A 14,361-nucleotide genomic window follows, 5' to 3' on the forward strand; every position below is an offset into this window, starting at 1 on the left:
AGTCAGGGGACAAGGAGCAGGGAGGCTTAGGTAGGGGGTGAAGTCTTGGGGGGGCAGTTAGGGGCAGGGGTCCCAGGAGGGGGCAGTCAGGGGACAAAGAGCGGGGGGGGGGAGGGTTGGGGGTTCTGAGGGGGGCGGGAAATGGGTGGGGCAGGGGCGGGGCTAGGGCAGGGGCGGGGCTAGGGCGGGGCTCCTCCCGTCCTCTTTTTTGCTTGCTGAAATATGGTAACCCTATTGTAGATTCATGCGCACACAGTCGTTCCCCCTCCTACTTTCCCCCCTTACACTTATCACTACAGCATTTGTGAGCGAGCAAAACAGCAGCTGTCTGCTAGAAAAGCTGACCATTACATATTCTGCTTTTTAGGCTGTCAGCACTCTAGGCTGGGTATTGTTCACAAGATGGAGTTACTGTGGCTCACCTAGACCCAGAGCAGAAGAGCTTCATCGGCACTTCTGCCTTCCATTCTCCCGAGTTACCTGGTAGCTATGTCTAGTGACACCAACAGGGGGGGCGGGGGCAGCCAAAAATTTTTTTGCTTGGGGCGGCAAAAAACCTAGAGCCGGCCCTGGTTAAACCAGCACAACTCTCTCAAGCAGCCCAGGCCTAGGCAGGGCTGGTGCTCACAGGGGGAGGACGCAGACCTCTAGCTTCAGCTGCCCCCTCGTAGGACCCTGCTCGAGGGCTTTGAGGCCGTTGTCAGGAACACATTTTTTGTTTGTTTGTTTGTTGCTCTGTCTGTTGGCCGAGTACCCAGCCCAGCGCTTTGGCTCTGGGGGAGCCCACAGCAAACGAAGCGCAGTAGTAGTTAGCAGGCAGTTCCCTCTCTGGAACCAGGGTGCACTCCAGTGGGGCGAATACTGGGGCTGGGGCAAGAAGAGAGAGGCAGGTTAAATCAGATAGGCACAACAGAGCCTGGAAGGGATGGGGATGGGGGCAGGTAGTGGTGCCCTGTTGCCCCAAGAAATCCAGTGTGTTTATGTTGCTCTGTTAGGTGGTTTTGCCTCTTTTGAATGGGAAGGTGCTGGAGCAGAGGCAGAGCCTGGGGTGAAAGGAGGCTGAGGTTGGCGTATTGGAGGAGAGGCCGGAGTGGGGGACAAGGGCGATGGGGATCAGTGCATTTCAGTGAGCTGGGGTAAGGGAGACGGACTAGGATGGTTACTGACACAAAGGGGAGGCAGGATGGCACAGTGCTTAGGGCTCTAGCTTAGGATTCAGGAAGAGCCATGTTCAGTGTCCTGGTCTGCCACTGGCATCCCCTGTGACCTGTGTGACCCCAGGCTGCCACATCCCGTGTCATCCTGGTCTGCTGCATAGAAGCTGATGCACATGACCTAATTCCCTCCTGTTGGTATTTTTATCCCCTCCCCTGCCTGCGCCTCTCTCCGGTGCCAGGTGCATGCTGTAAACAACAGTCACTGACAGCCCTTTGGAGCTCAGTGCCTTGTGTGCTGCTCCATGGAAATCAGTTGCAGCTTGCACAGTGAGAAGGCACCAACCCCCAACTGGCCAGCACAGCTTCTCTGGAGCAGCTAGCTCATGGCCATCTATCTTTCCCTCCCTCTTCTCTCCAATAGAAACCTGTTTGTCAAGGCCACCGCTAGTCCTGCCCGCTGCTAAGCCATGGTGTGTGGCTGCAAGTGAGGAGCAGGCAAATACAGACTGCAAAGGAGGATGAAGGGCGAGGATCATTGCACAGGATGTGTTCGCTAGCCTCTCTGAGGAGCAGGAGGACAGCTCCGCCACCCTGTGCCCCCTGCCAGGGGCTCCTGCTTAGCAATGTTGCCGGCGCTCAGCTGTGATACCGGGCCCCCTTTGTGAAAGTAAGTGTCCCCTGCAGCCCCTGGTTCCCCAAGGGCAGCTGGGAGGGAGCTTTCTGTAGCACAGCCAGGCATGTTTCCTTGCTGTGCAGTTGCTGTTTGTCTGTCCAGGGGCAGGGGGTGGGGGGTAGCATCTTGGCAATCAGTCAGGAGCCCTCCTGAGTGGTGCTTTTGTGCTAGTGCCAGGCGCTGCTCTCTGGGCTCCCCTCTGCACTGTCACCATTCAGCAGACCATGCCCAGACTGCCCTGGCTGGGGCGTCTCTCCAACACCCAGGTTGAGAACAACGCACTGACTCCCAACAGACCCTCAATTTGGGTGCTGCATGCATTGGACAGATGTGGCTAGCTGGATGCAAGTGTTTGTCAAGCAGAACTAGTAGCCTGGTGCCCCATTGTGCTCTTGATCTGAGCCCCTCCCCCAGCAGGAAGGGCTCAGGGCATTATGCTGAGCCTGCATTGGTGGTGGGGTTGGTAACCAGAGCATGCTTCTACTTCTCCAACAAGAGGCTGAGACCTCTATGCAATGAAAAAGACTTGGCTTTGCTTTGAAATGTGTTTGTTGCTCTGGCTTGAAGGCACAAGCTCTTTGGGGGAAGGCCAGACCTGCTTCTGGGTATATTTGCACAGGGCCCAATCCCGACAGGGGCCTCTGCTGCTATTGGGGTAGAGCTTGGGCATGCTCCTGCCTGGCCTTTGCCCGTGTTCTCCGGTTTCCTGGGCTAATTGAACACATTAAGGGTTCCCCAGCACATTCTGTATCAGAGTCAGCTGCATTCCCCACTGCTAAGGCCCATGATGGCTGTGAGCCATCTGCACCAGAGACAGCTTTAACGCCACCTGGACGGGCCAGACCTCCGAGTTCACAATTACCCGAGGATTTGTCTGAGTTCCAAGCTGAAGTCGCTGGGAGGAAGGGTCTGGCCTAACAGCTTCATGGCTTCTCCTGTTCGAAAGCCCATCAGATCACATTGGAGCTAGCGCAACAGCTCTCATGCTGTCACTTTTATCAGGCCATTGAGAGCATGTTTTTTATGTCCAGTTCCCTGTAGCACCCACCCAGCTCCCTGTCTAGGGTCAGGTTCCTCACTCCCTCAAGGGACTTTGCTGCTGGTTGGACTGACCTGTTACCTGCACCGATTCTCCCCTTCCTGGGGTCCTTGCAGTGTGTGGCTGGATCAGCCCACGTCCTGAGCAGGGTATATGTGCCTGGGGAGATTAGCAGCTCACTGGGGTGCAGACGGATGCATTGTTACTGGGCCTTTTGTGTTGCTCCAGGCAGCTGGTGGGATCATCTTTCCTGCAGCCCTCACAGCAAATGGGCTTCATGGGCGCAGCAGCTGGGGATGGCGCCTTGCCCCACTGAGACCATGTCAGAAGGGCTGCGCAGGGAGCCAGAGCCAGACTGTCCTGTTTGCTGGAACCCCTACAACAACACCTTCCGTACCCCAAAGCTCCTGGAGTGCCAGCACTCTTTTTGCATCGAGTGCCTGGCACACCTGAGCCTGGTGTCCCCTGCCCGCAACCGGCTGCAATGCCCACTCTGCCGCCATCCCACAGTGCTCCCCTTCAACCAGCCCATCACTGAGCTGCCCACCAACTCAGATGTCCTGCGGCTGCTCAAACTGGAGCCCAACCATATCATCCTGGAGGGCCGGCAGCTGTGCCTAAAGGACGAGCGGAAATCACGGTACTTCCTGCGCCAGCCCAGGGTTTATACCCTCAACCTGGGAACAGATCCAGGGCCCAGGCTAGGTAGCTCCCAAGCTTCCCCTAGGCCGACCTCCAGCCCCAGCCGCTCTTCCCTTCGGCAGTGCATCCGCCACCCCCAGTTCCGCATCTTCGCCTACCTGATGGCCATCATCCTCAGCGTGACACTGCTGCTCATCTTCTCCATCTTCTGGACCAAGCAGTTCCTGTGGGGCATAGGCTGAGGGCTTGGCAAACCCCACAACTGGAGCTCAGAGTTCAACATCTTCTCAGACAGCAAAAGGTGCCAGGTGACATCAGCTACTTGGCATCTGCTCTGGGCAGGGGAGCCCTCTCTGCACCCTCCAGGACCATCTCTGCAGGCTCTGGCTAATGAGCTCTGTTCCTGATCTCTTCTCAGTGATACACCCAGCCATACTAGTGGTCTGGCTGCATCCCAAGACCTGGGGGCTCCCCGGCAGCACTGAGCATTGTGCACCAACAGCAGCAGAACCTGTATGATGTTCTGGAACTGCCCCATCAGCTGAAGCTCTTTGCTGCCTGTCATGGGGTCTGGGGCCCCAACATGAGCTCCAGGGCACTATGGGAATACAGATGCTCATAGTAGTGGGCAACAGGGCCATTATACTGAATGGCCATGACTCAAGAGGAGGGGATGCTGCAAACCCCAGCCCAGGAGGAATGAGCCAGAACCTTATGGAAAGTGAAGATTTCTACAGCCTCGCCTGTGACTCATCTTCTTGTCTCTCCTGGGATAATACCACGGATCTGGGTGCCACCAAGGATAACATGCAGGCCAGGACATTCATGTCCACAGACTGACACCATCTGTTGTGCCAAAGGTCTTCACGGGGGGCTGCGCTTTTTCCATCTGCTGGATAAGCAGACCCCTAGCCCACAGCAAAGACCTGCAAGAAATTTAATCTTTTGTCTTTTTGAGCTAATTGTTGCACTTTTTGTTGTGTTGTTTACAATCAAACACATTCAGCTCCTGTGCCAGGGTCCCAGCTCCTCCTCTGCTCTCACCCCTCAACCTCACTTTCTTTTCCAGAGGCAAGAAAATAAATGTGAACGGTTTCCATTTCCATGGGGCAGACATGGATTGCCTGAACAGAGAAAGCACCAGTGTCTGTCCTATTTCCTTGTCCTGCCTCTGGATTAAGGCCAGTGGGTTCAGATTGCAGCAGCTCTGTTTGAAGGGCAGCATGGGGAAGGCTGTTCCAACTCCTCAGGTTTGCACTGACATGTGATTCCTTGGCTGTGCCTGTTCTACACCAAGATGGGCTCAGTAGCAGTGACAGTGTTCTCCATTGTGTACCTGGCTGACAGCTGGCAGGAACTGCATGGTACTCTCACTGTGGGTAACTACTTTAGTCCCCAGGAGTGCTCAGTATCTACACAGCCTGAGCAGCTTTGTTTCTTTAACATTTACTCCATCAGCCCATCATAAGTTGTGCTTTAGTCATACTGAGCAACCCTGGGCCTCGCTAATGTGGATGGGAGACCTTTAAGGAAGCAATAGCCATGAGCCAGTCAGGGGTCTCTTCCCTTTGCCTCAGCACTCAACCAGTGTTCTGGAGGTGCTGTCTTTACCAGGTGAGACCTCAGGTCCCAGGCAGTCAATAAAGAGCAGGTGTGGCAGCCACTGGCCACATGCCAGGTGGGATAATTACATTCTGTTTCCTGCAGTAAGAGTTATGGAAGTTTGGCCTCATGTCCTTCGCCAGACTGTTGGGGAAGTTTACTGTGTGCTGTCATGCAGTAGGTGTGTTTCACCTCAGAGTTGGCTGCATTTCAGGGGTGGGAGCTGCAATCCAAGAGGTAGGAACATAGTTGCATCAATGCTGGAATTCAACTGCCACAACTGGGGAAGGAAAGGGCCCCACTTTTAACAGTTTGTTCGGCCATCAGAAAAGGCCTTGGCCTGCAGACAGTGTCATGGGGAAGAGGGTGGAGCTTCCTTCTTGCTGCAGGCTGTACCCCACCACCCCATTGGTGGCTCAAGTCTCCATCATAGCAGGCAATTCCTGTTGATGTGAGAAAGGGGGCAGGTAACATGATGATGGTACCCATCGCTCCTCTTGGCATATTAACCCATCCCTTCTGCTGCAGAGACTGACAAGTCTGGACTCCCGTGTGGGGAACGACAGCCTGAGGATGGGGTGAGGCCAGGAGGAGAAGAGAAAATAGAAGCTAGAGTCACTAAGGAAACTATAAGGGACTGGATGGCTTCGGAGTGGAGGCTGCTGGTTTGGATCCAGGTGTTACCATCTGAGAGCTGGCATGGGCCTCTCTACAATGAATTCCATGATCAGCAGGCAGGTGGCTACATTTATTTAATAAAGCAAGTCCTGCTAGGTCAGAGTCCAGCTAGACCTCCGCCTGTTCCAGCAGCAGCTCCTTCTGCTAGCACCTCTATCTAAGGTCACTGTAGCTGATGCAACCCAGAGGAGGGACAGGGCTGGGTAGCTGAAGGGAACTCAAATGATGTATTGCTGCTCAATCAAGTGATTTCTATTTGCCTGTAAACTACAGTGTAACCTTGTTTAAGGTACTGTCCAGAAGACCAAACATCGGTTGCTTAGTAAAGATGGATCTTAAAAGAGCAAATAAATGGCACTGGATAGCTCAGGGGATATTTTAAGTGGTGTCTCCAGGCCAGGGCTGACTAGAAGTGGTAGGACTTGTTTTAGGTTTATATGCAATGTCTGTGCTGCACTTTGGCCGTATGTTGCCACTACAACCCCTGGGCCCGAAAGATGGCCACTCCTAGCAGAGTACGCACCAGGCAGAGAACATGAAAAAGTGGTAGTAACTAGACCAACTGTAAGAGGCCAATCAATTGAGATGAGCTATCATCAGCAGGAGAGTCGAGAGACTGCTGAACTTGAATTAATATGCAAATTAGATACAATTAACTTAGGTTTAAACAGAGACTGGGAATGATTGGGTCATTACACTAATTGAATCTGTTTCCCCATGTTAAGTATCCTCACACCTTCTATCTGTCACCTCGATTATCACTTCAAAAGTTTTTTCTCTCCTGCTGATGATAGCTCATCTCAATTGATTGGCCTCTTACAGCTGGTCTGGCTACTCCCACTTTTTCATGTTCTCTGTATGTATAAATATCTTCTTGCTGGGTGTTCCAGTCTATGCATCTGATGAAGTGGGCTGTAGTCCACGAAAGCTTATGCTGAAATAAATTTGTTAGTCTCTAAGGTGCCACAAGTACTCCTGTTCCTCTCAATAATGAATCAGAGGTGATGGGGCAAAGAGCAGGTGAGACCAGATGCTTCATGTAGTCAGCTAGAGAGACAAGGAGTAACCCCACTTCCTCAGCCAAAAGGGGCCCATTTCATTCCTTTTCACTAACCACAGTACTTAGGGAATTGGTGGTGGAGAAGAACTACGCTGCTGTGGGCATGCACTGCTACTCTCAAGAGGAATGGGAGAAGATGAAGCTACTTCTCCCTTGCTGGGGGCACTTTTCAGAGAGCCCCACAAAGAGATCAGCTTTTCCACACTCCATGGCTATCTCCCTCACTCTGTTTAATGCACTGGTTAGTGCATACAAACAAAACACAGGGAAGCGTGCAACTGAGAACGAGCAACCCTGTATCACCCATCCGCTCTCACAAGTACACACGCTGCTGCATGCAAGGTTCTTATATTGCTGATCGAAGTGTAGGGAGAGAAGAGAGACAACAGCTGGCCTGATGTCTCCCCCTGTAATGGGACTGCTTCCTGGGTACACAGCTGTGGCTGGTAACAGATGCTGCAGGCCCCTCCCCCACACAGCTCCAGCACAACCAAAGTGCACAGACACTGAGGTCACAACAGGTTTCTTAGAAACAGGCACCTGCAAAACTTGACTGGGAAGATTTGAGAAAGTGAATGTTCTCTACAGTGGGTGGCTAGAGCAAGAACCTTAAAGTGAAACAAACTAGCAACAAAGCTGTAACTGACACCTCTGTATGCACCTCCCGGCAGAGACTTGCAGACAGCTTAGGCTGGAGAAGTCCATGTGATTTGAAAGTGTTTGTGGTTTAATACTCGGAAGTATCACAGAAGCAGAAGGGGATCTAGGGCAGTGGGCAGTTCAAGCTTGATTTTGCATGAAGAGAAACTCCCTCCTCTCCCGCCGCTTAAAATTCACCCACAGCAGATGCCTAACGGGGCATGGGCTTCCACGTTCTGCAGAAATCCAATCTCTGTGCTGGGAGAACCAATGTGCCATATTTAAATGACTGAAGCAGCTGGCTCTTTGCCAAAAGCAAGATCATTCAGGCTCCATGGCTGGGGAAAGTCTCCTACACAACTGATCTTGAGGGTGATGCCAACCGATGGGTTTTATGGCACAGTGCATCTGAAGGGAGGAGGGGGGGTATTTACAAACATGTATAAAAAGAGAGTAAAGCCCATGATGAAGGGGAGGTAGAGCAGATGGCTCACACCAGAATTTCTCCCCAGAGGCAGGGGGTAGAGATTATATAAAGCAAATCATACAAGGTGAGGTTACTGCATCACTCCAGGAGCTCAGATCAACTCTGACTTTGGCCAACTCCCAGCACAGGGGATGCACCAGCACCATGGGGAAGCCGACACAAACCAGTAACTCCAGCCACCATCGTAATTAATGCAACAGTTGATTTTTTTTTTTTAATATAAAAATGCAGGGACAGCCCAGTCTGTGATATTCCCCATCCTGAGTCACTGGCAGCTCAGAGCTACTCTGCCATCCACAACTTGAAGGTCCTGTCATATGAGCATGTTGCTATTAGCTCCCCATCTGAGGAGATATCCAATCCCATTACTTTTCCCTCGTGGCCAGCCAGCGTTTTCAGAGGGGACCAGCCTGGGTGAGTCCAGATCTTGGCTGTGTTATCGTAAGCACCGGTGAGCAGGAAGTTACCATGCGTAGCTGCAGTGAAGGAGAGGGGAAGAGGTGAGGTTCGCATGTAGAAACAGCAGACAACAATAGATTGCCAACACCAGATTGCAGATTCTGGAGAGGAGTCTGCTGAGTTCTGGGATTTCTGGCTATTACCAGCACAGATTGTTCTACAGTTTTGTTGCACATACAGCTATTCCAGCCACATCAGCCCAGGGAATTAGGAGAAAGTGTTGCTAAGCAAACCAAAGTGTGGGAAGGGAAATACTTACGTTCAAACTTCACTCCCGTCACCAGGTTCTGGTGGGCAGGTATGGTGTAGACACACTTCCTCTGGCGGAGGTCCCACACTTTGCATGTGTTGTCCCCGCTCCCAGTTGCTATGTGATATCTGCCATGAGGAGAAGGAAGAGCACACTGGTCTCAGCTGGAGTTCATGCTCTCAGAACCCCTAGCTGCACCATTCCAGCTCCCTCCTTACCCATTTGGGGAGAAGTTAATCCCATAGATTTCCTTCAGGTGGCCCTCCAGGAACATGATACAGCGCCCAGTACGTAGATCCCACACCCGACCAAAGGCATCCATGCCACTGGGGAAAGAAAACTCAGCACTGACACTTCTTAAACACACAAGAGCTCAAACAAACACACCAGCCCAGCAAAGGGCATCTGATCCTGAGCGACAACCTTGCTAAGGTTCAATGTAAATCTTACCCAGTCCCAGCAAGAGAGCCATCAATGTGGAAGGCGATGTCATAGACCCCCTTGCTGTGCCCCTCCTGATGGAGAATCTCCTCTTGAGCTTGCAGGTCCCAGAGGCGCCAGGAGTGATCATAGCTGGAAAAACAAAGCCATGTGTCCAACTCAATGTATTTTTCAGAATTCTAACCTTGGCTCAGACTAGAAGGTATGTGGGTGCTCAGACACCGTTAGAAACACGAACGGATAATAACTGCTTCATCAGCACATCACTGCTGGTCAACCCAGAACTTCATCTGCTGCACAGCATGGGATGACTAGGAACAAGCCTTGTCGCCCTGATGACACTGAGAAGACGTTAGTGTTCTGCAGTGTCCTTGCAATGTGCTGGGGAAAAGGACGCTTCTCCAGTGCCACATGACAATCGCAGCCAGTTGGCCAGCCACCAAAGGGAGCACAGATCCTGCCAATAAAATGAACATTTCACCCACTGAGTGCCCTGCATGGTATAAACGCAATAGCACATGCACGCCTGTGGTAGTGCTGCTGGGATAAATCAGCCCTGTGGTCAGCTGTTTGGCTGCATGTGTATTCTTTCTGTGTGCTGTACTGATTCTGGCCAGAAAGCCCGTACAGGAGGTTCAAATCAAACTGCCCAATAAATCCACAGACTTGGTTCATAGTGAAGGCACTTGGTCAGGTTTATTGTCAACGAAACACAGTCCCAGTGCCCTGGCTCAATGGTTATAGGTACACTAACACATGGATGACTGTTGCAATGGACTAGCTCAGTTAATGGCGGGACTTTCCATTATCCCCAGGCCAGCCAAACACACTCACTCAGAGATATCTTTTATACATCAATACAAACATCCTGTTACACACTGCCCCTCTGACATAGTCAGTTACCACCCATCACCTTGCACATCTCTATGCATCACACTGTCATACTGACCTTATCTTTAGGATGGGTCAGTGTGTTCCTGTTATCTTTAGGGAATATGTTGGTATCAAGGTGTTCTGGTACCACCCTTCTGGAATATGTTCGTGGGAGTGCTCTGTTCCTAGCCTCACACTCTTAGGAGTGTGTGTTTTTGCAACATCAGCCCTGTTCTTGCCAGATTCTGTGAGCAAGGCCTGCCCCTAGTTCACAGCCCGATTTTGCTTTATATCAGCAAAGTTTTGACTGCTAATTTAGCCCAGGCCTCAGGCTTCATACCAGGCCTCTGACATAAAAGACTTATGTTTCAGGCCCTCTTCCTACTACAAGCCTCAAAGAGCAGAGCAAAGATGTGTATTCACTCGCCACACATGGAGAATTGCATTTGCCCCACACTGTCAGATGCTCTCCTACAGCTCACTATGCCCAGCTTTCACTCCGCAGGCATGTTTCCTAGCAGGGGGCTGAAAGATCAAGTGACGGCACCTGAGTGAGAATTTGTTTCTCCAGGTAAGTCAGTCAGTCATAGTGACAAGCTGCCAGTTTGCATCATTTTGGTTCCAAAGGGAACTGACTGGCAGATTTCCGAACAGCATGTGAGCTTTGGCACCCAATACTCTGGGAAGATTGGCAGATATTTACTTAAGGGGCGGTTGAGAGAGAGGCATTATTTTTAATACCTGTGCAAAGTTGGAGGGGAGGGGAGGGTGAGTCCCCATTTAAACAAAGAGTCAAGTGATGGTTTAAAGACCCAGGAAAAGTACATTATAACCTGCCATTTACAGATGCAAGACACAGCAGGGAATAGAGTCTGGAGATCCCCTGGAACTGGAATGGAGGGAAGAGAAGCAAAGAGTGGGGTCACTGACTCATAAGGGTTATTACTGTTCTCCGTGGGACCATTTCAAAGAGATTCTACTAAGCAGCAGGGTCTGTGGCTCCTTCTGGAGCCAGCATTTCAGATATATTCAGGCTATGTGTACGGCTGGGTTTCAGGATAGATCAGACCCTCTGCCCTCAGGGTATCTGGGTCTTAACAATGACTCAATAGGATCTGCTCCACTCTTTGCCCAAGCCCATTCGCAGGAGAACCTCCATTCCCAGACTTATTTGCTCATGCTTTCTACTGATCAAAATCAGTGTTAACCACGGGCAGTGAGCTGATGGTATGGCTCGACAACAGGGCTTTGATAGTTGGCACATCCCAAAAGGCAGGAAGTGGTTATTCCACTAGTCAGTGTTTCCACAGGGATAAATATTATTCTGACCGCTTGTACTTTATACCCACTTGGAGACCAACAGGGTCTCACTTGAAGGGAAGAGAATGGAGGTCTGTACAGGGTCCTGCCCTTTTAAGGCCCCAGCCTGCGGTAACTTGTGGCTTATTGCCAAAAAAATGGCTGGGTGTGACCCCTGTTGGACGATTTGAGATGAGATGTGCCCCCTTACTTTGGCAATCAGTTTGCCAACCCCGCTCTGCAGACATACACCAGCTCCTATTTGTTTGTTATAATTTAAGAGCTAAAGCTTAGTACCCTCAGTACGGTAAATCAACGCCACATACCAAGTGGTGCCCAGGAACCTCCCAGAAGGATGCCACATCACTCGTGCCACTCTCATTGTATGGCCCTCGATATCTGCCACCGGTTCATCACTGAAAGAAACAAACCAACTCTGTTACACATTCTCTCCAGGGAGGACAGGCCTACTGCAGCCACTAGGGTCACACAGCAACATGACTGACAAAAACTTGTATGCACATGGATGTGTGTCCAGAGCTAGAAACACCCAAGAGAAGGGTCGCCCCAAGAGAGAATTAATTAGAATGTTAGAAGCTCCTATTGTTTTCAGGTGCTTTGTAATTAAAATAGCAGCAGCAGCAACAAACAATAACACTATTAAATGCCTGAGCACCCTAGGGCAGGGCCTATCTTGTCTGTGGCTGTATAGCACCTCCTAGATGCTACAGTAATACAGAGAATTATAAACAGCGGACACGAAATCTGAACATGACCGAGGGGAGCAGCAGTTATCACCATCCCAGTTGCCCAGAACAAGTACAGTAATGGGAAGACACGACACCAGCCATGCAGAAGGAGTCACATGGTGGTCACGAATGGGCTGATATCCGTTCTGCCAAAATTACATGCATCAGCCCAGCAGCCACTAAGAGGTTTGAAAGAGTATCAGAAAGAAAAACATTCATCCAAACAGGCCAATTAAAGAGATAACCGTCTCCATGTCCACATGGGACAAATAACTAAATCCCCTGGTGCAAATTTACTGCTGCCATGCCAAAGACAATTAAAAACCATCCCTCAAAGCTAATAGGAAGCTGCTGAGGCCCTCAAAGCCACCTGTGTCTCATGCAGAGAGACACTGCAGGGCTTTGCTTTTAAAACAAGCCAGATGTCAATATCCTGCACCCCTCGTTGTTTTATTCTTGCCAGACTAAGGGCTGGACATGGCTTTTGATGACAGCCACTTCTGCTCCTGATCCCAACAAATGACTCTTCGGTAGCAAGGTGTTACATTTGGTCCATCCCTCTTTGGATACTGGTGTTAACTGAGAGCCCAGACAATGTAAAAAGTTAACTCCTTAGCTCCCGTGGCTGGGAATTTTCTCCTGGCAGAAGACTATGGTGAAACACTGAACTCCTAATGCAGGGTTTTAAGACCTCAGCAGCACTTAGTCCATCACCCAGAACTTGGCTCCACTGTCCAGTGTCATTCTGACCTTTCAAGGTTCCAGAGTTTGACAGAGCCATCAGCTGCACAAGAGGCCAGGTTGATGTCCTTCTTGTCCAGGGAGACAGTAGCCTGGGGATGGAACACTATTGCTCCTACGTTGGTGTTGTGCCCTTGGCGAGGGTGAGAATGAGAGAGAGAAAGTCAAAAGACTGCATGCTCTGCTGGGTGATCTCTGCTTCCCCCCCACCAGCTCTTCTGACAACAGGTTTTATCAGGTCAGAATTGTGCAACCAAGTTCTGGCTTATTGGACATGGAACCACAGGATTCTTCCTCACTGTGGACTAACCAGGGACTTGGACATCTGGCTAAAGTATGTCAGCACAAACTAGGAAAACCCCCCACCAATTTCAAATGACTAGTGACAAACAATGAGCTCATGGCCCCCTCTCCTCCCCTCTCCAGCACTGGTGACAGTTGCAGAGAGTCACCCACAAAGAATCCAGTTCCCAAAGCATCTTTAGCCAAATAGCAATGGTTTACATTATAACCAGACTCTGAGGGGAATAAGGGTACTTAGCAAAGAGCTTGTATCAGCAAAAGCACCTCTACCTCGTAAAGTATGAACAAGATTGCAGTCAGGCACAGACCAGAGCTTGCACAGGCCACTCCTGTTGAACACAAGAAACATGGTTGGAGTCACGGTCACAACACAGGAGGGATTGCGAACCCCAAAAGCACAGCTCAAAAAACAACTAAGAAAACAGAGTGTGGGGTTACTGCAGTGACTAAAATACTGGTAAACACTGACCTAACTCCCACAAGACTGATCCCTGAAGGGTTAGAGGGGGCGTTGGCAGGTAGTCCACTGAACAGATGAGAAGTCTCCTCCCTTGAGGAGTGATTGTGGGTGAAGGGCTCAACCAGTAGGAGAAGTGACAGTTCTCACTGCTCTTAGTCAATGCAAGAAGAGCCACCTCCAATGCAGAGGTGGAATGTGCCACTCAGTGGGTGGGTGGGTGGGTGTGTGTGTGCGCGCGCGGTAGCTGCAGGCTCAGATCCTCTTTGTGGTGCAGACACTAGAGCATGACATGATCCCACAAACCACACACTGAAGGGCTGGGCACAGGGCTTGAGGTACAGAAGTGAAAAGTGAGGGCATGAAATGCCGGGAATGCTTTGTGACCTTGCTATAAGGGGAACAGATGCTTCAAACCCTTGCTAGGAAGTAAAATGGTGTGAAGGCACGGTTTAGAAAAGCAGGCATAAGCCTTACTTGAGATCTCAAAACTCTACTCCTAGAGGAATTTTGAACCACTGTGCAAGCGCAGAATTAATGTCCTCCGCAGTCTTTTCCCCCCTGCAGAATAATGTATTCTGACGAGGTGTCCAAGGGAAGCCGTGAGAGGGGTCACACTGCAATTACACCTTTCACCCACTAGAGGCTGATGTGGTGCCAGAAGAGAGGGCACCTGACTCAACGGCCATGGAGAGGGAGGGGCCAGAGGCTGCCTTCCTCATAGTGCCCTGCCGGTCCAGGTGAGAAGGCACGGGATATATTGGGGAGGGGGTGGGGGAGAGATGGACAGAGCAACAGGGCACATGGGGATG

At 51.0% G+C, this 14,361-nt stretch overlaps 2 protein-coding genes across 2 annotated transcripts in view; one reads left to right on the forward strand and one right to left on the reverse strand.

Moving 5' to 3' along the window:
* Positions 1-1,388: 1,388 nt before the first annotated feature.
* Positions 1,389-6,158, forward strand: RNF183 (ring finger protein 183). Its single transcript, XM_065572462.1, has 2 exons — positions 1,389-1,824; positions 3,098-6,158. The coding sequence occupies exon 2, from the start codon at positions 3,166-3,168 to the stop codon at positions 3,751-3,753; it is 588 nt and encodes a 195-aa protein (XP_065428534.1). The 5' UTR covers positions 1,389-1,824; positions 3,098-3,165; the 3' UTR covers positions 3,754-6,158.
* A 2,007-nt stretch (positions 6,159-8,165) lies between these two features.
* The window catches only part of PRPF4 (pre-mRNA splicing tri-snRNP complex factor PRPF4), a 31,621-nt gene continuing 25,425 nt past the window's right edge, over positions 8,166-14,361 (reverse strand). The window contains exons 8-14 of the mRNA XM_005295591.4: positions 13,363-13,421; positions 12,799-12,922; positions 11,626-11,715; positions 9,137-9,259; positions 8,905-9,012; positions 8,696-8,814; positions 8,166-8,453 (exon numbers count right to left, since the gene is read on the reverse strand). Coding sequence (XP_005295648.2) covers positions 8,260-8,453; positions 8,696-8,814; positions 8,905-9,012; positions 9,137-9,259; positions 11,626-11,715; positions 12,799-12,922; positions 13,363-13,421 — 817 coding nt within the window. The 3' untranslated portion in view covers positions 8,166-8,259. The remainder of the gene's footprint in view (positions 8,454-8,695; positions 8,815-8,904; positions 9,013-9,136; positions 9,260-11,625; positions 11,716-12,798; positions 12,923-13,362; positions 13,422-14,361) is intronic.

This window comes from Chrysemys picta, chromosome 18 (assembly GCF_011386835.1).
Source record: "Chrysemys picta bellii isolate R12L10 chromosome 18, ASM1138683v2, whole genome shotgun sequence".
Lineage (NCBI taxonomy): Eukaryota > Metazoa > Chordata > Testudines > Emydidae > Chrysemys > Chrysemys picta.

Excerpts from the sequence above, each read along its gene's own strand:
- RNF183 (XM_065572462.1), top strand. The coding sequence starts at position 3,166 with ATGGCGCCTTGCCCCACTGAGACCATGTCAGAAGGGCTGCGCAGGGAG.